The 26,341-nt window shown below is 36.6% G+C and overlaps 1 protein-coding gene across 6 annotated transcripts in view; it reads right to left on the bottom strand.

The window, feature by feature from the left end:
* LOC126762490 (collagen alpha-1(XVIII) chain) overlaps positions 1-26,341 on the bottom strand; it is a 420,330-nt gene that overhangs the window by 56,567 nt on the left and 337,422 nt on the right. For 4 of the 6 annotated variants that reach the window (XM_050479265.1, XM_050479269.1, XM_050479266.1 and 1 more), the window contains 6 exons: positions 17,461-18,042; positions 16,525-16,602; positions 8,943-9,180; positions 8,458-8,538; positions 3,908-4,053; positions 3,143-3,235 (listed from right to left, as the gene is read on the bottom strand). In XM_050479265.1, coding sequence (XP_050335222.1) covers positions 3,143-3,235; positions 3,908-4,053; positions 8,458-8,538; positions 8,943-9,180; positions 16,525-16,602; positions 17,461-18,042 — 1,218 coding nt within the window. The remainder of the gene's footprint in view (positions 1-3,142; positions 3,236-3,907; positions 4,054-8,457; positions 8,539-8,942; positions 9,181-16,524; positions 16,603-17,460; positions 18,043-26,341) is intronic. The other 2 variants (XM_050479270.1, XM_050479271.1) reach the window with 1 other exon arrangement.

The raw sequence follows: 26,341 nt of genomic DNA, 5'->3' as shown, positions 1-26,341 counted from the left end.
ATTTGAATTTATATATTTATCCATTTCTACATTAAAGCTGTTGTTTCTTGATCTTATTGACTTGAAAAATTACGCACAGCAATTTAACCACCATTTTGGTATAGTTTCTTTCGAAGGTCTGATTTGTTTGCTGTAAATAGTTTAAGTTTAAGTTTAAGTGTAAGTTTAAATGTAAGTTTTAGTTTAAGTTTACGTTTAAGTGTAAGTTTAAATGTAAGTTTTAGTTTAAGTTTAAGTTTAAGTTTAAGTTTTAGTTTAAGTTTAAGTTTAAGTTTAAGTTTAAGTTTAAGTTTAAGTTTAAGTTTAAGTTTAAGTTTAAGTTTAAGTTTAAGTTTAAGTTTAAGTTTAAGTTTAAGTTTAAGTTTAAGTTTAAGTTTAAGTTTAAGTTTAAGTTTAAGTTTAAGTTTAAGTTTAAGTTTAAGTTTAAGTTTAAGTTTAAGTTTAAGTTTAAGTTTAAGTTTAAGTTTAAGTTTAAGTTTAAGTTTAAGTTTAAGTTTAAGTTTAAGTTTAAGTACCATAATGGATTTAAAATATTTTTTCGCACAGGGTATAGCCGGATTGCACTCAAATCTATTCGCTTTTACTAAGCTCTATTGCTTAGCTATACAACTGCAAGGTTTCGCCATTTTATTGCAGTTGATTGATTATTTAGTTGTAGTTGTAGTTTATTGTAGCACAAGTTGCGAATCCTTAGTAGCAAACTCACTCTCAGCTACCTCTCAAGTGCTCTGCATTCAAGTGCCATGCAATAGATTTGAGTGTATGAGTACAATATGTATGGACATTTGTGTGTATACAAAGTGTTGCTGGCATTATAACTGTTTGTGAACTTATTGAAAACGTGCGGAGCAGCGCTGACACACAGAAAAAATAGTAAAAAGTGTGAAACTGGTATGAATTGGTATTTACCGGGTGCAAGGACGCTCACAAACAACACTGACACTTAAGTAACAAATGTCAACTTTACTATGCAATAAGCAATAGTCAAGCTAAGCCGAAACGAGCAAATACGAGTCAAAAGGCCGTTTACTGAGATTTGCCAGAGATTGCGCGTCAAGGATAAAGGCGAGATGATTGAAAATATAAACTTTTTCGACACAGCCACACACATTCACACTCACACTCATGCATGCGAGCTGTGAAGGACGCAACGTATTTGGGATTAAGGCTATTGCTGCAGATTTTTCCTATTTTCACTCTCGAGTAGAGCAAATTGAATGTAAAGATACTAAAATGGGAAATTTGTTGCCGCTTTTAAGTCATGCACTTTATTCGTTTACCTTTTTTTGTTGCTGCCATTTCGTTTTTCATTTCTTTGCACATTCAAATTTGTTTGTTGCCGAAAATGTTGCACACCAACAAACTACAATGTTTGTCAATTTATATTTCCTCCAAACATGGAGTGAAGCGCAAAAGGTCCTTTTCTTTTTATTTCGTGTTTGTGTTGTTGCTGCACAGTGCGTTCTAAGCTGTTTAAGCTAGGCGCTGCGCCTCTTCGAGTTGCCTGCGCGGCGCTGGTGCTCACTTCGTCAAGTGTGCAGTCGATAAGCAAATAAAAATCTTTAAGCAATCACAGCAACCGTTATGCCGGCGTCAATCTTTGGCTTGTTGTTATCATTGCTGTTGTTGCCGCTATAGCTGCCGCTGGCTGTGGCATCGCATGGCTGTTCATTTTATCGATACAACAAGTCAACAAGCGTGTGCTACTAGCAATTTCGCTCGATTGGCGCGCTGCATGAAGACTCTCGAATGACTTCGTGTGTGTGTGTGCGGCTGTGTGTTCATAAGTGGTTATCGAGTGGGTGTAGCGAGCCTAAAACATGTTCAAGTGTGTGTGTGCTGTGCCTTTTTTCGAATTTCCATTTTACAGAGTTTTACAGTCATTTCAATGCCTTCTTTATTTGTACACATTTTACCCGGCGTTTTTTGTTGTTCGTTGTTTGTTGCTTTTGATTTGGTTTGTTATTACGGTATTGCTGCCTGTGCTTGTCGTTCTTGTCATGTCAAAATCATCTGAATTGTCAATAAAGTAATGTTGCCGCTGGGAGCAATTTTTATTTAATATGTTTTCTTTAAATTGTCGTGATTTCCTCTACACTTCGTTGGCTTCGAGAGTGTGTGTTTGGGTATGTGAGTGATGTGTACTAGGGTGTTAGCTGGTGTTTTGTATTACTGTTTTCTTTTCTTTGCATAATTTATTTTTATTGCGTATCTCCGGTTCAGTTTCAGTTAATAAAATATGGGATTTCTGGTAGGAATTACACATATGTAAATTTAATTAAATTGCAGTAATTTGATTAAATTGTGATTAATTAATTAATACTTAAAACACACTAAAATCTAAATCTAAAAAAAATTAGAGTTCGCTTTGAGTAATTTAACTTTTATTAAAACTGTCTGAAAAGTATACTTTTGGTGGTAATTAGTGAATGAAAAATATGAATACTAAAGATAGAAAGTGGTCAATAATGATTTCTTTAACTCCTTAAAGAGACAATTTCAGGGTTAAATACGAGTCCTTAAACTCGATTTAAAATTGCGTGTTGAAACATATAATTTTATGACCAAAGCGTTGCACATTTGAGATGACTTCAACTGGCTGTTAATTTCTTCTATAGTATGCCCTTATCTCACCAGAAAAAAAGTAATAACATAAAAAATTATATACAAAGAGTTTTTCACACAATGTTTGAGTAGTTTTAATTTGCATTTGCATGCACCACTTCATTAATGAGTGACAGTGCAAAAAAATAAAATAATAATAATCGAAGCAGATGTTTCCTACAGAACTGTGATTGAGCACAAAAAAAAGCAACATATTAGCAAAAACTGTGCCTCACAAATCATGACTCAAAAAACTCGCTTCACAAAAAAAATAAAAAAAAACAAAGAAAAAGTGCGCATCATAGGCGCCGATGTGGCATAAATGTATAATTGTGCCACACATTACTTTGCTGACACACTTGCACAAATTTGCACGTTACCGTTTTTGTCTGCACTTTCTGGTACAACATATTGTTTTTTTCGTTTCGCCGACAACAACTTTTCACAGCGCCACCGCCGTTTATGTGGCACGCAAAAAAGCGCCGAAAAATTGGGAAAATATGAAATGCAACAATGTCATGCCGACACGCACACTTACCGCAATATATTGCCAACCCTTGTTGACGCGCACCAGCAGCGCTTCCTCCTCCGTGATGTAGGCCAGTGTGCCTGGCGGATTCATGGCTGATTTCTAAAGCAAAAAACAGGAGAAAAAGACAAAATGTTTTACTCTTTTGCAAACAAAGCGCCATGTGCAACATTTGTATTTATGATTGTGTGCGGCTTTTTCGCATTTGCGGCATGGGAAAGCACATCTGTCGCACAGACAAAATGATGAACACGCAAATAGGCTTGGAAATAAATTGTAATCATAGGCATATTTTAATTACACACGCGCGGCGCCCCAAAATTACTACAAATTGTTGAAAAAAATAACTACTTTGCGCTAATGAATGATTTTTTACGAACTAATAAAGCTGTATGTGAGCTTGCGGCAAGCTTTCAGAATTTACGTAATCAAAAAGTAAAAGGGATGGCTTCTTGGAGCTTTTACAGAAATGAGTTCTTATTTGCCACAGATGATTACTCCGGGGCATTGAATAATATATTTCTATGATTACTTTGAAAAGTATACAAATGTTCAACGATTAACAGTTAAAACTAAAAGTAAGTACTTTCGGTGGTGTGATTTTTTGAAATCGAAAAAATATAGTTGACGGTATTCCACATTTTATATTTTTTGGAAAGTCAAACTGCAGATATATATTTTTTCTACATACGTTCTTAAATTATTATACACAATTTTTTGTGAATATTCGTTGTAAATATATTCATATTTGAATTATTTTCTTATAAGCCTCACCTTTGTCATTTCATCAATATTCGAAAACGTCACCGCACCGGGTACGATGCGCATATTCCAGGAAGATGCTGAAAAGTATGGTGTCTCTTCATCGTCATGACGCGAATGGCTGGGTGGACCTGGTGGGCCGGGCGGACCGGGTGGGCCTGTATATTTGTTCGGACCAGCAGATGTTTTGAGCGTGCCAAGTTGGAAGAAATTTATAAAAAATATGAAAATATGAAGTTATTACACATAAATTAAGAAAATATAAACTATGCTAAAAATGTTTAGCAATGCAAACATTTATGAAGAAAATATTATACAATATAATACAAGTATAATATAATTAATAATTTGGCAATACTTTGAGTACCATAAAGAGATTTAAGGAAGACAAAATTACGAAGATAAATAAAAATTGTAATAATGATTGCCATAAGTGCAGTTTCAACTTGTAAACTTATAGTACTTATAGTCGTGGGCCCGTTATGGTGCCCGTTATTTTTCAAGTCAAAAGTGTTTTTATGCAAATGTCCCTTGAAACTGTAATTACAAAAAAAATAAGAATCCAGTATGAAAAACTATTTATTTTCACATATCCTTTCTTTTGCATATTTCGGAGAATAGTTTGATATTTTGCATTAAACAAGTAAACATGTGGCCTTGGGAAAATGAAATTTTCGTATAAAATTTCCCGCTTTACAAAAAGGTCTTAATGGTTTTAATCGAACGAACTGAGCATTCATACAATTGGTTTTTACTCATAAATTGTGTGTTGCTCATACGACATGGTGTACGGTATGAATAAAGTATATTTGAAGCATAATTTTAAATACGCATAACTTTTAAAGCAATATTTGTATTAAAAACTAATGATGAAATTTTTGTAGACTGGGGAATTTTGTCAACAAATACCTAAGTTGGGGATCTATTTGCTTTTGAGATACTAGCCTCAATGCAAGGGACGAAAAGATCTCATATAAAATATATGTGAAAATTAAAGTGATTTAGACACGGTATAAATTAAAAGTAAAAAGCTTGTTTACATTGGTTCTTTCCTTTTAAAGTAAAAACTGAGTCTTCAGAAGGACTTTGCAATAAAAAAATCAACTTGAGAAATAAAGAAACCCCAATATACACACATTTATAAAGGGACTTCGAAACAAAAAATGTAAAATGCGATAATTAAAAATAGTGACCCATGTTAATTTTAGCACGAAAAGCTCAAATAAAAATAGCAGGATTTTTTTCACATTACATACGAATATTTGAGGGAGAAATTTTAGCCTACAAATATTTATATTTCAAATTTAATAAACAAATACTCATACATTTAAATATTCCTTCTATTATTTTTCCTTTCTGTTCTAAATTTTTTTTGTCATTTTAAGAGTATGCAACTTTCTTTATTGCCAACGCATTTAATTTGTGCATAACTTTTGATTCCAAATGAAGAAACGGAAGGCAAAAGTATAAACCAACAGTTCTTTTACAGCCAATCGGCTGTGGCTGTTCGTTGTTATAGTTGTGGTGATTGTAAGCGTGCAGCGGCGCGGATGTGCAACAACAATAACAATATTTTAAGCAAAAAGTGGAAAGAACGCAATATGCGGAAGAAAACAAGAGAGAAGAGACATAAAAACCAACACCGAAGGCATGACAGAGATTGGTGGCGGTAAGAGTGGGAGCCTGCAAAGAAATTCCGCTGCGAAAGCGAATGCGGCAAATATAATTTACTCATTAATGTAATGACTTCACGATGACTGAGTGTATACAACGCTGATGACGCTGCAACAAGCACCACATTATTATGGTTGATGATGCTGATAATGATGTTGCTAATGTTGTTGGGCAATAAGAAAGGCGAAATTTAATCAAAGCGAACAATCATCAATAAACTTTGTGCATTTCCTTGCGCATGCTGCGGAAAAAAGACTCGGAGAAAATATTTTTTCCTTTTCCTATAAACATTTCACTTCCGCTTTAACTCTTTACTCTTCTCCTTGCAGTTAAAAGTGCGCATTTTTTATTGTTGTTTGTTTGTTTGTTGCATACAATCGCATGCTGCTGAAACTGTGTCGTCGTACTCGCATTGGTAATACTATTGAAAGTTCAATGCACAAATAATTGCTGGGGGTTTTCACTTAACAACGGCATTTTAATCCGCAAAGCTGTAGTTATTGTGTGCGAATATTTTTCATATTTACCGTTATACACATATTAGCATAAGTTGCTTGTGCATTCATATTTATATTTGTACAACAGCCGATTCTGCATATATTATAGCCACTTGCACAATGGCCTTTATGCAAATTTCGGTGTTTGTTTTAATGTGCCATAATTGAATTAAATGTGTTTCGCAGAGTTCAATCGGGGTTTTTGAAAACCAATTAAATTTTAATATTGTCTACAATTAAATACTCGACTCGATCAGGCTTAATACCAAGCCAATTTATTGAAATATTGTGGGGGATGTATGAATGACATTTAGTAATATTTTAAATACGGTGTGTGATAATCGAATGTATTCGAGCATTTATAATGTAATTGAATGCAGTAGAATATCTTGCATACTTTTATGCGCTTAATCTTTTTGTATTGTTGTATTGTTATTCAAGAGTTCAAACATCAATAACCTGTTCTGAACAAAATGGTATGGAGATTTTCCGCATATGAGTGCCAAGGAGGATTATGGTGAATCATTTTAGTAAATTTCTATGTAAGAATTTTGGTTACTTGTCCATAAAGATATTTTAAGAGTTGCTGCGACCGAAAAGTTTGTTCACATAAGGTTTAATAGAAAACCGAAAATTGAAGATTTGCATTCTTAAACAGATTCCTCGATAGTTTCAATTCGAGCAAAAACGATTCTGGAAATGATAATACTTTTTACCTTGCAATATACTCGACCTTTAATGTATCCGCTATTTAATATAAAGCGATTCTATTAACAGAAAACTTCTGTGAAATAATGTTCAATACCTATTACGCTAATATTATTTCTAAATACAACGCTGAATAGAACTATTTTAGTTTGTAAAGAAAGACCTTGACGAACCGTCAAAAACTTTTTTATGATCGATTTTAAGATTTTGAATTCTTTGTAAATTCGAATGGCTGAACTGTGTTATACAGAAACAAATTTGAGAACTCAAAAGTTCTTTAAATTATAAAAAAAACCGTTTCAATTCAAAATTTTAGAAAAGTCAACGTGAAGACTGGTTATAAATTATATTTATTCAAAGCAAATATTAGATTTGGAAGTAAGTTATATGTTTAAAGTTTGAAAATAATTTTCAATTTTTTTCCAATACATTAATAGTTCATATGTAAAAATTACAATCTCTATCTATATGTTATGTGTACTTTCATATATGTATAATATTTCGCACATATATACTAAGTATATTATATATATTTATGCAGACATATGTAATACTTATATAAATTGAAAATATTTAAATGAGGTATAAATAAAATTGGACTTAAGCGATGATATGTGTATTTAATGTTGTAATTATAATTGGTTGGATCAAATTAATATACATGCATTACTTTTCAAAATTGTGAGTTATGGATGGCAATATTAATGTGTGAGTTTACTATTTATTGAAGGTTTGTTAAAAACTTGGTAATATGAGAGCAAAGAGATTATATGAGATTATTTTCAGCACAAAAATCCGAATAACTGCGGTTGCAAAAATTATTTTTACACAAAAATTTCTAACAAAATTTTCAATTTAGTTTCAAAAAGTTATGTAAACACATTTTAAAGTGCTTTCCGAATAAATAAGCACACAAATGGGAAAGATATAGATACAGATATAAATATTTTCTATATAAATTTTTGTCGGCTTCGCTTCAGATTTAGAAGTTTAATAAGAGCTACATTTCTTTTTGATAATTATGAGTGAAATAATTTCAGATAAAAACCTATTAATCATTTTTACATTGTTGTTACTCTTATATATGAAATGATAAAACTTCGGAACTAAAAAACTCTCTAAACTTGAGTTATTAAATTGATAATAAAATTTTACATATACATATTTGATTTATTTTTCGATCAAACTGAGTATTTACATATTCATTAGAAAACTACTAGTTTAAACTCAAAGCAATATAATTTATTCTGCTAATTAAAAATTTGTTCCATATTTTCTACTTTCTTTTCGAAAATATTGCAAGTAATTTATATCGCGAGTATTCAATAATAATGATCTGAAAATATTTATCGGAAAACTCATCAAAAGATCACAGTTTTCACCAAACTTTTCATACGCCACGTCACACAATGTGTTTCGCTACTGTGAGTTGATTTATATTTTGAAGATTTACTTTACTTTTTAGCAATTCTATATATTTCCTTTAAAAAAAGAGTTTCACTTTACTTCTAATTTCGGTTTTGCTGTTTGACTAGTATGTAAATTTTTATAATTAATTAATTAATAAACGATAAAATTTCAAAATATTTGAAATATCCTACTTAGAAAAAAAGCGAAAAACAAAAGTATGCAAAAATGTCCTTTTTTGGAACAGCATACGATATAAATAAAATAATATTTTACCAGATGTGCTGTCTGGACGATCTCTCAAGTCTTGTAGTTCACGCATAGCTTTGATTTCATCGAGAGAGGAGCGTCCACTGGCTATAAGGCGTCGAGGTTTTGGTTATGCCGAGCGTTAGTTATTTGCAAAAGGCATTATTTTTGCAAAGTTGTGGGATTAAAGGTAGAAGTAAGTTATTAAGTATATACATGGTTAGGTACAACAACAATAAATAACAAATGTGGCATTGGATTAAACGCAGTATGTTCAAAAATTTTAATTGAATCAAAATAAGCCTAGTCAAAAAAGTATATTTGTAAATATGGATATATTAGGAAAATAATATTTACAGCGAATTTCACACAACTTGCTGGTTAAACTACTGTTTTACTTTACTTTGCTTTGACTCTTCTATTTTCAACTCACACTTACTTTTTAAAAATACATCTTAATTAAAACAAGAAATAAATAAAATAAAATAGAAAACGCGAAAATCATAACATACCCGGTCGTCCATAGTAAGACGCATCACCGTAGAAACTGCGCGAATCCATGCCGGGCTCACCTTTCGCACCGGTTATTGATAAACCGGGCATGCCGGGTTGACCGGGCGCGCCTGGTGGTCCTGGTGGGCCAGGCATCGGTATGTATTGCACACCCTCGCCGGCCGCTGCTGGCAAGCCGGGTGGTCCAGGCAGGCCGTCACGTCCATCCTGACCGCGATCACCTTTATCGCCTTTGGGCTATGTGGAGGGAGGAGCGAAAAAGTTAAAGCAGAATTGATTATTAGTTTACAATGGTTTTTTTATTCAAAAAGTAATCATAGTTGGCGAAAAAACTGTTATTATGAAAAATGGTTACTCTTCTGTTACATTTAAGCTATCTTTATATGTATTTTATACACTTTTGTACACTAATTGTGCATATTAAGCAATAAATTGTGCACACTTAGCAGCAGGCATGACTGTAATGTCAAGTTTTATGTCAGATAAATGAGGTCTCAACTGAATTCGCTATGTTAAGCACGCTTGTCTGCTGCTCTAGCCTTATCTAAATCCGTGTGTCTAGACATACGACTGTATATTTATGTATGTATGTATGTGTGTGTTTGCTTACAGCATAACTGCCTAGCTGGCCACAAAAATGTGTCTGTGTGTGTATCTGTGCATAATGATGGCACTTTTATGAAGATTGTTTTATGGAGTGACGCAATGTTGCTGTCGTTTGCACTAGGTTTATTGCCACATTGTTTGTTTGCTGTTTTCGCTTATTCACACAAACATATTTATCTCGTAAGGAGAGCTTGCTTCCGCTTGCTTCCGCTTGCAGTTGCTATTGGACGCTGTTTTGGCGGCAGTCTGTTATATGCGTACTCATACATACATAAATGTAGAGAAAACACAGCCACATACATACAAACAGCCGCATAAGCTTTTAAGTGAGCGGCATCTGCGTAGGGCTCCACACACACACACACAGTTATGGGCCGCCATAAAGCCCTGCATTTAAATGTACATTGTTTGTTACAAACTAATTGACAATAATAATGGGCCAAGTTATTGCCACTACTGTGGCCTAAAGTGTCCCGTTGTATGCGCTGTCTACAGAACGTGTACAACACTGGCTATTATCACCAAGAATTCCATCATCATTGCCATCACTGCGAACATAAACACATCCTATTCACAATGTTGCAATTTGTGCGAGCGCTCGGGCAGCATTAAGTAAATAACCGAACAATAGAATGAGAGCGACAACTAGTTAAAGGCTCGGCGCTCTGCCTCCCTCCCCCTGGCCGCTTACAATGTATGCTGTGGCAACGTAACGGCGCACTGCTGCCACTGTTGAGTAATTTGAAACTTTGCTGCGAATTGCCTGTGAATTGCCAAGCGAATCGTTGCGGTTATTATTCTTTGATGAAGTTGTGCGTTTTACTGCCGCCGCTCGGCATCGCTTGCTGGCCGAGCGCTCGTAGCTGCCAGAGCAGCATCCTAGCGACGCTTTCTTGCTTTTTTTGTTGCATTTTTGCTTTATTGTTGTCCGAGTATTGCAATTGCTTTGTTTTTTTTTGTTTTTATTGTTTAGCTGTCGTTTTTTCTGCTTTGCGCTGAGCTATTAAGTGCGTCCATGGGCCATAAATGCATATGTACGAGTCGTGCTCGTCTTTTGGCTTGTGGGCATTTGAGGCCAGCGGGGAATTGTAGTTTGATTTAAGTGCATTTGCGCGTTGCGCAATTCTCAGTGTTTGCACAAATAAAAAGCGCGTGTGTGTGCGTTTATTGCAATTAATGTGTGCTGTGTGTTGCACTTCCTTTCACACAAACACAAGCACTTGCAAGCAGCTAAGTAATTGTGAATTTCGCCAACTAAGTGTTGGGTAATTGAAATAAATGGCCAAGTAAGTCAACCTAATATTATTTTAATATGTAGTAGTTGTTTTCGTTTTCATTATATTCTATTTTAGTTAGCAAACTCATCTACTTTATGCTTTCTTAATGCTGTTAGTATTTATTTTTAAAATTTATCGCCTTTTAAATGCAAGTTTTGTTGGTCAAATATTTTCAGACATCGCTTTTGCCAGTATTTATTATATATATATTATAAGGTTAGATAAATCTTTATAAAAATCATTAGCAGCTCGAATGAAAAGTTATGTACTCGTAAAAAGCTTGTTATAGTGGAAAATATATTTGATTTATGTAATATTTATTAAAATACATTTGAATTTGCACTTGAGTGTTTTAAAAGCTTTAAAAGAAAGTAGAATTGCATAAGTAGAAGCCAAAAGCAACTAAAATCAAAAAAAAAAAAACAAAAACGAAAATTATTTTGAACTGCACGTTTTCTTTCATTTGAGGACGTCGGTTCTTCTCTTCACGTCACCTCAAAGCAGACATACTATATTTATATCATTGGCTTTCGGACTTACCGACAAACGTTCGCGAGAAGTTTGATTTCTTTATGCCAATCAATGTTTTTGGAAACAATTTTTTTACGAAATGAAAAGGTTGTCTAACGATTTTTATCTAAAAAAAAATTTAACAACAAAATTTGGTTGAAATTTTTTTTTCGAATGGAATCACTGTTATGGTTTGGTAAGTGTACTTCATCACGAACGCAAGTATTTGAGTAGGACAAAGCGAAGATCGTGAAATCATCGAAAATGTTTCAAGTGAGTCGTTTATCTGTGATGATAATGACAACATTAAAAACGTTAAAGAAGCAGTGGTTGAAAATGTTTTTGTTAGCTTCAGAGATATAGCAGAGGATGTTAACTTCCCGTATGAATCAACTCAGGTTTTGGTTAATGTTTTAGGTATGAAGCACGTCAACGACTCAGAGAATCATGCTTAAAATTGAAAAGTTGCGTACAGTAGATAGTGGTCGAAAAAGATGCTTGACAACGTTGGGTGCTGACTCCACATTCATCAAACATATCACATATGATACACATATGATGTCGAACCATATCAAAAATCTAGCAAAGGGCGCTTCAAAAATGAGCCAGTCGAAAAACCGAAATTCGCTCTGAGAACCAACCCAGCCAATGCTTATAACTACGGATAATATATGCTAAATAAATTAAAATGTGTGAAGATGCAGTTTTTTAATCAGTCCGGGTCAAATGTGATCAGGTTGTTAATGAAAGTTTTCTTTCATTTGAAAGAACTTTTTTGAGATATCGATCTAAAATATACTTTCTAAGTATTATCTTATTCATCGGAACCACCGGTATCGAAACACTGTAGTATGTAGCTAATATATATAAAAATTTATATTTGACGGGGTATCTACGCGAAATTTGGCACATATAATTTGCAAGGTATCGCTACAATATACAAAGAATTTTCTAAGAAAGCGCAAAGCTGCTTTATTAATAGAATTATCAAAATCTAGCTAAAAATGTTTTATATTTCTTTATGCACAAAAGGTTTTTTTTTTAATGATATTCATTTCAATAATTTCTACTTGGATTTTTGTTTTTAATTCTTGAAGTAATTTTCGAATTGACATAAGACCTTTCAACATACTTAACAATTTTTTATCAATAATATAGACGGCTTAATTCATAACTTGCTAATTTTTTTAAAAGAAATTTTTAGCATTCACAACCCAAACTATTTAAGCCAACCTCTTATCTCTCTATCCCCATCTCCTTCTTATATTTAGTTACTAACCCCCTATCCTATCGATTAGACTCACTGTTCCGAATACCAACTTCTTTCGGTTAGAACTATCTAGTTCTGAAAGCGATTTCAGTTTATTAGAAGAAGAAGAAAAAGGAAATAATTATTTTTAAGAAATTAACACGTGGTGAACAGTACAGACAGAATACAGAAGTACTTCCTGACACTCTTCGCAAAGACATAAAATTCAAAAACATAATTGACAACATTTAAGATCTCATTCATTTATTGAAATTTAAATTGTCGTTTTTGCTGGTGAGGTGACTTGAAGAAAATCATAATTAAACTTTTATAATACGATTTCGTCTATTCGAGCTTCAAAACTATTTCCTAATACCCTTTTCTTAACAACTCTGTCATTTTGATTCTGCCATCTAGGTAGTAAAAATCTAGATAGAATGATGGTATACCAACAACACACATCGCTCTTTTATAGCCCTTTTAAGTAGAATGTGGAAAGTTGCTTATTGACAAGTATGCACGTACAAGTGCACTCATACATATCTACATGCAATTAAAGCAGCGCGCCATTTAGTTTGGTTGCTGACCTGCTTTCAAGCACTTAAATCAAGTTTATACAAACATTAAGTTGATGAATAATAAACTTGGCAACCTGCTGTTAAATACACATAAGACAAAAGTAACTAAGCTGAAGTTGGAATACCTGGCGAATGCTATCTCTAAAATGCACCGTTTTGTGCAGATCAACAAAGGCGACAACAAAAAAAGGAAAAGTAAAAATAAAAACAAAGCTAAAAGTAAAACCAAAAGCAGCGGCAAAAGTCACAAAATAGGTGGGACATCAAATGCTGGAGACTAAGGAGCTAGAAGCTGCAGCAGGGGAAAGGAGTATAAGACTTAAAACGAGTTGAATAGTTTAATACATGAAATTGCATTTCCATTGCTTCGACACCGGGAAAGCAAATGCAACAATAACAAACACTCGAACAACAAGTTTATTACAACATTTTTCTCTTTATAGATGTGGCGCTCGGTCTCAGCGCTGCCGAACAAAAGCGGGCGATGAAGCAATTTTGTCGCTGACTCAGATATTTAAATGCACAAAAGTGACACAGAGCAGTGCCACGCGTTACGAGCGTCTTCTATGGGATGGTTGTAGAGGGTAGAATATTGCACTTGGCGCACGGCGAATGGCAAAACGAGAAAGGTGCAGTCGTGGCTTGGTCGCGTTGAAGGGGTGCGTTTGCGTCACAAAGTGGAAAACTACTTCAGCTGCTCTAATTAATATTATGCCGCTCATTGCTGTCGCAAGCTCACTGCTGTGTGCAAGATGAGTGTGGATGCAGATAGCTCAAAATGGGTCGGTAGAGTTAAAAGCGCAAAGTGCGCAGACATTCGGTGGGATAAAAACAATGAAATAGGCAGGTGAGGCAGCAAATGCAGGTTCGGAAGTTCTGCCGAATTTGTCTGCCTTGCAGGTTGCGTCCAAAATTGCCTTTTCATTTAGGGTACAACAAAGCTTGCAAGCATTCATTGTTTCTCAACTGCACGGGTTAATTTTGAACGGTGCTTCAGTACTCGCGCGAATATTAATATGTAATAATGGTATGTGATAACAACAAGCCAGAACACAATACTCAGAATCTCATTCGAACTAAATTTGGTTATTAAAAGTTCTAGAAGATTTAAGGTATGAAAAAATGCATTTAGTTTAACATTTGGTCAGCAAAATTTTATGAATAGGGGTTCGAACTGCCTCGATGATCGATCCGGTGTATCAAATTTAATTTGAGTAAAGAGAAAAGCAACTCCAAACTGTTCCTTTCAGAATTATGACTAAGAATATTAACCTTAGCATTCCTCTACGACTAGTGAAGGTACTTTTAGGTACATGTAGAAACGACTAGTGTTTGGAGGAAGACTTAACCTATAATCTCATTGTTCGAAATGTTCTAAGACGAGAATTTAAAATGGTTTTAAAAGGACTCTACCTTGTCAGAATTGTTTTGATAGCGAAGGTTTCATACAACGGAACCAGGACCAGCCTCTTAACCCGCACCCGACCTAATATAGTAGTAATTTTGGGTGGGATATTGGCCTATTGGGAATGTTAATTAATGGTTAATTGATTTGGTAAAAAGTTTCATTTATATATGAGTATAGCATATCATTTTTCTTAAAAAAAGCTTTAACCAAACTCATTAGATTGGTTATAAATGGGCAATATACATATTTCCTAACAAATAATGGTTTTTGCCACTTCTCTTAAGTTTCTTTAAAGAAACTGGCGTACATTTTTATCACATTTCAGTCTTTAAGTACTTCAAACCATAAAAAAGAATATTATTTTTAGCGCCTCAATAATCAAAAGAATAAACGTGAATTTAGAATTATTTTAGTATTATTAATCTATGACTATTTAAGTACGGATCGTATTATTACACAACACACTACAAATAGGTTGTCTCATACAGACTTCAGACGCAATTATTTCCATACGAATGCCTATTCACCTAATTTTGTCTGTCTGCCTGTGGAGCTTATTATATTAAACATAAGCTATGTATATTATGATGCTGGGAGGAATTCTATTTGAAAGTGCCAATTTCTTTATTTTCATTTGGGCTTAAGTGCCGCTCAACGCTTTTGTCGGTCAATGAATTCTGCACCGTAGTGCTTGGAAGCGGCACCCCTTGTGTTAGCGTTGAAATTAGCTTGTATGATGCGCGCAGTAGTCTATAGAAATGGGCCGAATTTCGTCGATTAATTTTCACTACTATTTACTAGTTTCCTAATCTTTTATCAAACATATTCGCCACACTTATATACATATTGTTGCAACAAGCTCCATAGCACCGCTAAAGTAGGGAGCGAACCTGCAACTATCCAAAATGTGCGCTGATGTCACCAAACCCATGCGTCGATGAACTGCCGCTGCTGTCAGCGGTCCGCCTGCAACATTTTATTTGCCGCTAAAATATGTACCGTCGACTCGCGGGCTCGTTGGTTTGCTTTAAGTGGGGCGGACTGATATCCGCAGCAGTTTAGGCAAGCACTGTAGGTAAGTATGTAAGCGGAATGGGTTTGGCTGCATTCATTGGGGTCAACATTAGCGCTAAAGTCATTTATTAAGTTTGTTTCCCTCGCACACTTTTGGTTTTTGTTTTTTGCTTATGTTTATGTGGGTGTTTGCGCTCGCTTGTTGGGCTCTTCGGCATTTTTGAAGCTTTGTAGCTTCCTTCTCCTGCAGCGCGGTTGTTTATATTGCAAAATTTTGTTCACGGCTAAAGTTTCGCTCACACAAATGGATGGTGAGGATTTTCCTTTGTTTTTGCTTTTATTTTATGCATACTTTTCAGCTCTAAGTGCTAACCCTAATTGCATAAATTAAGTCACAAAGTAGTTGATGATTGCATTGGCTTGGAAAATGCTGATTTTGTTGCTGTTGTTGGCAGGTATGCTTCTTTGTATGTTTGAAAAAGTATTATAGTATGTAAAAGTTAAGCTTTTAAGAGCTTCACTACGCTTAGTAGAATCAGATATTAGAAGTTGTCTTCAAAAGTTTGTTTGTGAAAGTCGAATGTGGATCTTAAGGGATTATATCAATTTACGAATTAAAAAAAGCAGTTTTTGCTTTTACATATGCAAATATCGAATGTACATATTGTATATATCTGAAGAATCTCCGAAATTTAAGTTGATTCGGTAAACGGTTTCGGAGATATGAGGTTAATTGTAAAAATTTATCTTTTTCAAATCTATGTTTTCAGAGTAGGTGAGAAAACACAAGCGACTTTCTTAGACAAACTAAGGTCGAAGGTATAAGACCTTGATTCTTATTCTGGTGATTTTAAAGATCAGGCGATTAAATTATGCTGCATATTTGAGGCTACCCAAGAGCAGTTATATGAGAAGGAGATATGGGATTTAGATACTTACTCCTTCTCGTCCGCCTGTTTCACCCTTCTGTCCTTTGGTACCTGAATCACCTTTGGGGCCGGGTAGTCCAGGTCGACCCTGAAAGCAAGAAATTCACTCAAATTTAGTTGAAAATTAAATTCCGCAAAATAATCAAAAATTAAATGATAGAAAGTAAGTTATTTTAATATGCATTCCGGTGAGTGTTTGCGACCCACTTACTTCGCCGAATTTATCGCCAACAATTTAAACGTGTCAACAAAGTGAATAAACCGTTTACAAGTTCCGATACAAATTGCCGCAAAATGTTCCATTTGGACTCAAATGAATGCAAATGCTGGCAAGAAACTTCCAACAAAGTTGCAAAAGCACTCAAAAGCAGAACAAACGGTTTCGGATTCACACTGGCAGAGTTCGCGCAAGATATGCGCAGCGTAAGGTCACAACGAAACGGCGTCGCAAAAGCGAAAGCGAAATGTGAAGAGAAATAAATGCAGCAGCTGCAAAAGGAAATTGAAACTGGAGTAGTGTATAACTGTGCCACCGATTCGCATAAAAGTGCTTTAGCGTATAAAAGTGTGGTTGCAATTGTTCTGGCATCCGCCGTCTTCTCGCTTTCAAAATTGCGACTGCCTGGATTTAATGTGGCAGAGAAGCAGAGACCACCCTGCACTTTGTGGATATTCAAAGCAATCTGGTTAAATATGAAAAGCGAAGTAATATTATGCACCCTATTGGTTGTTTGAATGCAAATTCACCACGTGCTACAGGGCGGGTGAGCAACATTTTTGCGTGTTTATTGATGAGGTTTCTAGGGTAGCTAAAGGAAGTAAGTAGTGCCACTTTGATACGAAAGCTTTGCGCTCAATCGAATATGTTTAATGGAGTACCGTTCTCAAAACCTAAATGATTGGGGAAAATAATAAGGCTTATGGATGTATTTTCATTTTAACTCACCGAGTGTCCAATATCGCCCATCGGACCAGGTTTGCCCGGCGGTCCGATCGGTCCAGCTTGGCCCGGTTTGCCGCGTCGTCCGCGCATACCCTTCTCTCCCTTCTCCCCCTTGGTGCCGTTCATAGCCATGCCTTCGTAACCGCCAGCGAAAAAGGCCTGCCCTGGCGGTCCTTCGGGTCCGCGATCGCCTTTCGGGCCGCTCAGGCCCCGCACACCTTTTTCGCCCTTCTCACCTTTGGAGCCAGGCAGGCCGGTCAAACCGTTCGACCCAGCTGGACCAGGCTCGCCGTTCAAACCGGGTGGCCCCTCATAGCCCTGCGGGCCGCGTGCACCCGGCGGTCCAGGTGGACCCGCCGGACACTGACATTGTCCGCCCGCCGCGCTGCTCGATGTGCCATTCAACGAATTGTCTGCATAAATAACTTCACCTGGTGGACCGGGTGGTCCGATGGGACCCAATTCACCGGGCAGACCACGATCACCTTTGAGACCAGGTGCACCGGGCGCTCCAGCCATGCCCGGCACACCGGGTTGGCCTGGTTCGCCTTTTTGGCCACTACCGCCATGTACGCCCGGGTGACCCTGGAAGTGGAAAATCGTAAATGTGTTATTACCAATATCATTACGTAATTACAACAAGAGATTTAATTATTGTTTTCTGCGTTCATATTTTCATGCATAATGATATTTTAATTTGCCGCTCAGGTTCAAAACAAATAAAAGTGGGCTTCCACAAACTGATGGCCACATAAAAGCAACACAGCTGTCACTCACACATACTAATCAGCCTAACACTGATGCAAATCGCTGCTTTTGAAATGTGTTATTGTGCTCACTTAACTTCACGCACACACACACACTCATTCATAATGCAACAAAACACACATACTTGACCCTAGACTTCAGCGCCAGAATAGCCACAATCGCGCATACACCCCTGCTTCCGCACCGGTGTGCGTAAATTGCGCTGTAACCTAATTTTCAAATTCAATTTTCCACTTGCTTAAATCAAATCATCCCAAACACGCCGCCTCGGCCAGGATATAACACAAATAAATTTATGCTCAAATTGCAGGGGCACGGCGAGCGACGAGCAGCGTGCACGAACGCCAAAGAAAGTCATACATTTTTTCCAGCAATAAAAAATTTCATCATCCGCACACATTCACTCGAAAAAATCACACGCACACAGCTACACGTACGGCAGTTGTGCTGGAATCTGCATATATGAGCACACGAACAGCCAAGCGGAGCACTTAGAGTGCCGCCTGCTGAGTATAGGGCGGATGGGTTGAGGTAGTGGCAGTGTAGCACAACAGCCAAGCGTCATGATTCAAAATGAGTTGCCATAAATCCTCACACGCTCTTGCCAACTCATTTATATGCACGCATATACACACATACATGCGCTGGCATGTTGGCGTGCACACTCCCTATGTTCGAAAGTGTATATGTATGTGTGGGTATGCATACGAAGGTAGTAGACGCTCGTCAGCTATGCATCACTCCATCCATCCTATGATCCGTTGACCAAGTTGAAAGCTTGTTTGGCTTGTTTTACGCCCCTTGTAACTGTGGTTCATTTGCTCACCACACCAGCGCATGAATCTGCCTATAACTACAACAAGAACGATAGCAATAAAATAGTGCACACATATCCGTGCCACTTTTTAACACACTTTCGTGTAGCCAACCATCGACCCGTCGACCCATCGACCTACCGACATTGACATCGTCGCTTGCATCGGTGATTTTGAAGGCTTCACATCAGCGCCTAATGAATTATTAATAAACCACATAACGAACGCGGCAACTCGGCAACGCAGCAGTTCTGCTGGCGATGAAGTTGCGCCTTCGCCTCTAAGCACCACCATGTGATCCGATAGCAAGTGTGCCATATTCCTTCACACACACACACATACACGGGCATATTCGCCAGCTTTCGCTGTACACAAGTAAGCGTCGATCATATCAATATTTGTATTTAGCGCCATTTACCCAACGCAATGACTCAGGTGCGCGCTCATTTATTAGAGCAGTGCAGCTGTGTTGATAGACTTGGGCAGGCAGTTGACATCAAATGAATTGTAAGCCTAAGCTATTTAAATTGAATTTGTAAAAGGTTTGAGGTGAAAATGCATTTGTTAATTCTTTCATGGATGCCAAGGGGTGTTTAGCATTTAAGCGGTAATGAAAAAATGAAAAAAAAAAAATAAATAAAATGCTTTGATTGTGGTTATTATTAACTTTTAAGGCTCTGTTTACAAAAATATTTGATTATGGAAAATAATATTTTAACTTAAAATTCCAATAGATTGTAGGAGAAAGTTAAAGATAGTTATGGATTTTGTTGGGGATTGTAATTTGTTACACCAGTCATATATATGTAAATAAATATTTAAAGCGATTTGATATATAGTTTCATCGACTTGTTGGTTTACAGTTTTTACTTCTTTATGTTCAAATCAGTCTGTGAAACATTTTTTAATTGACCAAGTCCAGAACAGAAGTGATATTAGATGAAAGTTGAGGTATGCAATTTGACCTTTGGTGTATATCCGCTCTCTGAAATTACTTCATCTAACACAACCGCGGGAACTTCCCTCGTTTTGCATTAAGGTCTTTCAAAGTCTAGACAATGTTAATACTTTTCCACCTATTTTTACTCTCAGAACACTTCCATATTGGAGTATGGGTCCACTGCACAGGTTGCTTTCAGTTAAGTTAAGATAATGGCTGCCTCTTTTCCGTGGTGAGTTATCTCACTTGTTGTATCCAGAACTCTATACTAGATTTCCGCGACGGTATTAAGTTTCCCGTGAATTTCATAATCCGTTCTTTTTCAAACAGTTTCCAACTGTTCTTGCAACATGACATACATATCTTCTTCTTCACTGGCGTAGAAACCGCTTACGCAGTTATAGCCGAGTTAACAACAGCGCGCCAGTCGTTTCTTCTTTTCGCATGGTGGCGCCAGTTGAAGATTCTAAGCGAAGCCAGGTCTTTCTCTTCCTGGTCCTTCCAACGGACTGGAGGTCTTCCTCTGCTTCCCTCGGCGGATACTGCGTCGAATACTTTCAGAGCTGGAGTGTTTTCGTCCATTAGGACAACATGACTTAGCCAGTGCAGCCGCTTCCGTTTACTTCGCTGAACTATGTCAATGTCGTCGTATATCTCATACAACTCATCGTTCCATCAAATGCGATATTCGCCGTGGCCAACGAGCAAAGGACCATAAATGTTTCGCACAACTTTTCTCTCGAAATCTCGCAACGTCGATTTATTACCAAAGCGAGTCGCCTTGTCTGAAACCTCGTTTGACGGAGCTTTTGGTGTTGCTCAACGTCAGTTTACACAGCCGTATTAGTTTTGCGGGGATACCAGATTCAGACATCGCGGTATAAAGGCAGCTCCTTTTCGTGCTGTCAAAGGAAACTTTGAAATCTTTGAGGTGGTGAGTGTCGATTCTGATTTTTTTACTCTCGCAACAAAGTTGCTAAGGAGAGTATTATAGTTTTGTTCACATAACGGTTGTTTGTAAGTCCTAAAACTAAAAGAGTCAGATATAGGGTTATATATATCAAAGTGATCAGGGTGACGAGTAGAGTTGAAATCCGGATGTCTGTCTGTCCGTCCGTCCGTCCGTGCAAGCTGTAACTTGAGTAAAAATTGAGATATCATGATGAAACTTGGTACACGTATTTCTTGGCTCCATAAGAAGGCTAAGTTCGAAGATGGGCAAAATCGGCCCACTGCCACGCCCCCAAAATGGCGGAAACCGAAAACCTATAAAGTGTCATAACTAAGCCATAAATAAAGATATTAAAGTGAAATTTGGCACAAAGGATCGCATGAGGGAGCGGCATATTTAGACGTAATTATTTTGGAAAAGTGGGCGTGGCCCCGCCCCCTACTAAGTTTTTTCTACATATCTCGGAAACTACTATAGCTATGTCAACCAAACTCTACAGAGTCGTTTTCTTCAGGCATTTCCATATACAGTTCAAAAATGAAAAAAAATCGGATAATAACCACGCCCACCTCCCATTCAAAGGTTATGTTGAAAATCACTAAAAGTGTGTTAACCGACTAACAAAAAACGTCAGAAACACTAAATTTTACGGTAGAAATGGCAGAAGGAAGTTGAAGGAAAAGTTGCATGGACCAAAAACCATATCTCAGGAACTACTCAACCGATTTCAAGGAAATTCGGTATATAATATTTTCTAACCACCCTGATGACATGGGCGAAATATGGGTGAAATCGGTTCACAACCACGCTTTCTTCCAATAGAACGCTATTTTGAATTCCATCTGATGCCTTCTCTGTATAATATATAGTACATAAGGAACCAATGATGATAGCGGAATAAAACTTTACACAAATACGGTATTTGAAAAATATGTAAGTGACGGATAATGAAATCTCGATTATCACTTTATCATGCGAGAGTATAAAATGTTCGGTGACACCCGAACTTAGCCCTTCCTTACTTGTTTTACCTTGAAAACCTCAACACGCACTTGCATAACAGTTGAAAGAATATTCCGAAATGAGTGTAAAAAAAGATTTCTTGATTGTTGAGAAAAAATATGGAACTCCAATAATAAGCCCAACTATCTTGATAAGTTATCATATTCATATATTTGAGATAAATATATATTCACAGTTAATGAACATTCATCGCATCCGTTTAAGCACCTTTTTCAAAATATGTTAAACGTAAATCTAAACAATTTTAAACTAATCCATAATTGACTTTAAGACTCAAGTTGCCATATCATTAGCGGCACTCACAAATAGCATGTTGGGAACAAACGCTTGATTCAGAAATGTACAGAATATCTATATTTATTATATCTCTAGAAAAAGGTGTTATGAGCGCTTAACTATGACTATAACCATGGTAACAATGATGAATTGCGCTACAGAAAGTACAAGTGTGCGATTTATATTTTGCACAAATACTCAATACCAAAACTAACTAACGCCACTGACTGCTTCATAAATCGCTCAATCGATTAACGGAGAATTTATATTTATATATTCCGATGTTGCTCACACCCCTTTTTCTATTTTCATACCGCTGCAAGTACTTTCATGTGTTTGCCCTATATTTACCGTTATTTAGTCATGCTGAAATCACAAAAGAAACGCGAGTGAATTGCCACTTAAACACAATATAAATTTACACAGCTTTAGCTCATAGTTATAAAATAAATATCACTCAGCGCTAACGCGTGGGGAATAGAATCGCAAAATAAAAAGGGAGCAATTTGTATATTGCAATGATGGAGTTTTAAGTATCGAAAATATATATATTACAGCGAAACAAACGCAATGAAATATATCACACAAAAAAAATCGAAAAGGCGACGCAGTGAATCGAGTTTGAATTGCTTTGAAAGTGCCGCAGAAAAAGTTTACGAGCGCAAAGCGAAGTGTTGCAAGTGATGAACGAGTATGTGTGGCAAGTGGAGCACTCGCGATGTGTTGTGACCCCAAAGAGCCATAAAACGGCAAACTTTTTTCAACTGTTCGAAGCACAAGTGCTTAAAGAGAAATAAATACACACGAAAACTGACACAAATCATAACAAATGATTGGCGAAAGGGTGAACAAAAAGAAGAAATTATAACAAAAAGACAAGAACAAAAATGCAGAAGCAATAATAAACCATAAATCGTTTTTAATGGCAAAGCCAGGAGTTAAACAATGGCAAGCAGTGCGATGATTGACAGCGGAAAGCGCAACGAGTGAGCAAAGTGACGTAAATCTCTGGGTGTGGTGAGAATGTGGCGGTGCGGAGAAGCTTTGTAAATGTTGCTGCGCTTTGATTTTTATTTGCTCAAGTCAGTTGATAAAAATTTATGACAAACTGATATTCTAGCAGCCAGTGGTTAACGGTAAAAGTGTGAGGGGAAGCTGACAGTTCAGATTTGCTAACTCTGGCAAATTGAGGAGTGATGAGAAATTATGGCTGTCACAGGCAAATTGCAAACGTTAGTGGGAACTTTTTTTTCAGATGAAGGCTTTACAAATAATTCGATGAACAATTATGAAAAATATAGAAAAAAGGTGTCGATTCAGTTGATACCGTTTGTTTATAAAGTTCATTAAAATGTATTTTTTTACAAGTGGCAACCCCTTCCGAAAAAAATATTAAATAATATATAAACGATCTTAAATTTCCTTAGTTAGGCATCTAAATGAAAAAAATAAAAACTGTTTCAGCAGATAAAAAATTATTTGTAATTGGACGCTCTTGCAAAACTCTTTACCTTGACATAATAATATATCTCTCTTTTAGAGTTTATGGAACAAAATTAAAAATTGGGAATTTCCTTCCTCGTAAACGCAATCAATTGCCATAGTTTTTAAGTTTGCTTATCTTGTTAAAATTACCAAACATATGGTACCCGATCTCAAAAAAAAAATTAAGTATCATTGACATCTACACTGAAGTAATTTGTTTATTCGACGGCAATCTCTCTCTGAAACTGCAAAAAAAAATACATCTGATCAAATATGACCCGGACTGACAAAAAGCCTACATTCTCAGATATTCTAATATTTTATTATTGGCTTTTCAACAGGCTCCTGTTGAGTCAATATAATCATGGCAGCATTTAGTCAAATTTCACTTATTTTATGTCTCGGCTGGTATGGGCTTCAGTGCCTTCAGCGCATTTTGCTTCTTTTTTTGGTTTCAGCTCATTTTTAAGTGACATTTCATAGATTGTTGGACAGTTTCGACATCATATTCATACACCTACTCCTCGTCAACAGTAATGATACATCTAAGAATTTAGAGTTTTCAGCTACGTCAGACATCCGTTTTTCGACCTCTACTCGCCATCGCTTTTACGATCTACTATCCAACTAACCACTCATACCCTTACTGACTTCATAACCATAAAGGATGTTGGAAAAAGTTTGTTCCAATATTGAGAAAAAAACTGACGCAATTGAAATGCACCCACCGGGGTCACACTTGATCAGACATTTAAAAATTTTTCTTATAAAACCGTGTAATACTGTTGACAATCTGAAGAGTAATTAGTTTGAAGAAGTCATCTTATACCAGGCATCTGGCAGACCTTTGAGTTTAAGTCTAAGTCCTTTGACTAAAAATACTTATGAAATTATATAAAGTATGCGTTCTCAATATACTAATGGTCCGTTTTCACAAAGTTGCCAAACATATTGCGCAACCATTTCGTCTTCTGCTGTCAGTATTCAACTTAGAAATGAGGAACATGTGCATCAAACTACTTCAATATACCTATTACTACCATATATTATACTAATAACTACGACAGAGTAAGCCGCCAACATATTGTATGCACATATGTATATATTTGTATGTATTCCCGAAAGCACCAAAGCACTATGCAACATGCGCTGTTTATATGTTCATAACTGTTAAAGTTATGCTTTATCTCTAAGTAATTTGACCAGAATATGCAGCGAAGCATTAAAAGAAATTTGTTAGCAACTAACCGAAAACAGTCATGGCGTATGAGTAACTTTTCTGTATGCAAAACATTTTCAAAGCACACCAATGGAAAGTTTGCAACAAATTTCCGTAAATTAAAGTTTAGTTACTTTCGACGAAAGTTTAATGTCATTTTCTAACTTGTCACTAACATGCCAAAGAGCGCGAACACGCACACACGCACATACACAGACTAAAGCAGACACCAGCAGGAAAACAAACAAATTTCTACATAAATGCACGAGAGCGTGACATGTGTGTGTCATTGTAGTAATGCTTGCATATTTATGAGTATATTTGCTCGCTAAAAATTGAATGTGTGTGTGAGCGTGCGTTTGTTATTACCGTTACGCGAGCCGGCAATGTTGGATTGCCATTTTAATTTACATGCAACTGCCATCAAAATATGTATACTAACGGGCAACAACAACACCAAAAACAAGTACGACCTGCAATTTGCAGCGGTTATAAACTGCAACAACAACTACAACAATCATAACCAAAAGGTACGAGCAAACTATAATGTTGGCAATGAAGCGAATTTGCCGCCTGCCGCTCGCCGCGCGCTTTCTGCTGACTTGCAAACCGCGTGCTGATGTTTTGGTGTTGTTGTTCTGTTGGTACACCAACGTGCATGTTGCAGGCACTGTAATGCAGGTCTGGCTCGCTGGAAATCGATTGCCGTAGTTTGACGAATTGCATGGCTGCGGTTGTGTGTATGTGTGTGTGTATGTGTTGTTGCGTTTGATGCGAAACTTATGAATTTGCCAGAGCACGTTGTTGTTGTATATATTTAGTATATGTTGTTCATATTTATTTATGCACATATGCGCGCGCGTATGCCACTGAAGAGTGCAACAGCTAAAACATATGCACACTTCAACATGCAACACGCGGGCTAGATAAAGTATTTGGAATATGCGCTCATACATGCGGCTGCAGGCGGACAGACAGACCCAAGTACTTTCGCAACGGCCACACTATGCGCTCCGAGTTGGCCCTACTTCCCCCTTCCCCTCTCTGCTGGCATTTATGAGGAAACTCATAAAAGTTTTGCGCGCCAAGTGCTGACAGGCATGTCTATGAGCCATTCAACCAATCCGACTGCCGCTGCCTGCCGCTCATTCGAGCTGTCAACCAGCCAACCAACCCGCCACGCAGCCAGTCAGTCAGCTCAAAATGCCTCACGTTAAGTACTTTATTTACAAAAAGCAAAAGCGTAAAGCAAAACCGAAGAAAAAACAGAAAGCAAAAACAAAACCAAAAAGGCATTAAGATCCACACGCTCGAACTATTCAGGAGAACAGTAAACATTTTATGAATGTATTTGTTTGACTCGAGTTCGGGTCTTGTTTATTTGCGTACACTTACACAAGCACATG

This window comes from Bactrocera neohumeralis, chromosome 6, assembly GCF_024586455.1.
Source record: "Bactrocera neohumeralis isolate Rockhampton chromosome 6, APGP_CSIRO_Bneo_wtdbg2-racon-allhic-juicebox.fasta_v2, whole genome shotgun sequence".
Taxonomy (NCBI): Eukaryota; Metazoa; Arthropoda; class Insecta; order Diptera; family Tephritidae; genus Bactrocera; species Bactrocera neohumeralis.
Note: the sequence above shows the minus strand (reverse complement) of the source record. Positions and strands in the feature narration are given on the sequence as shown.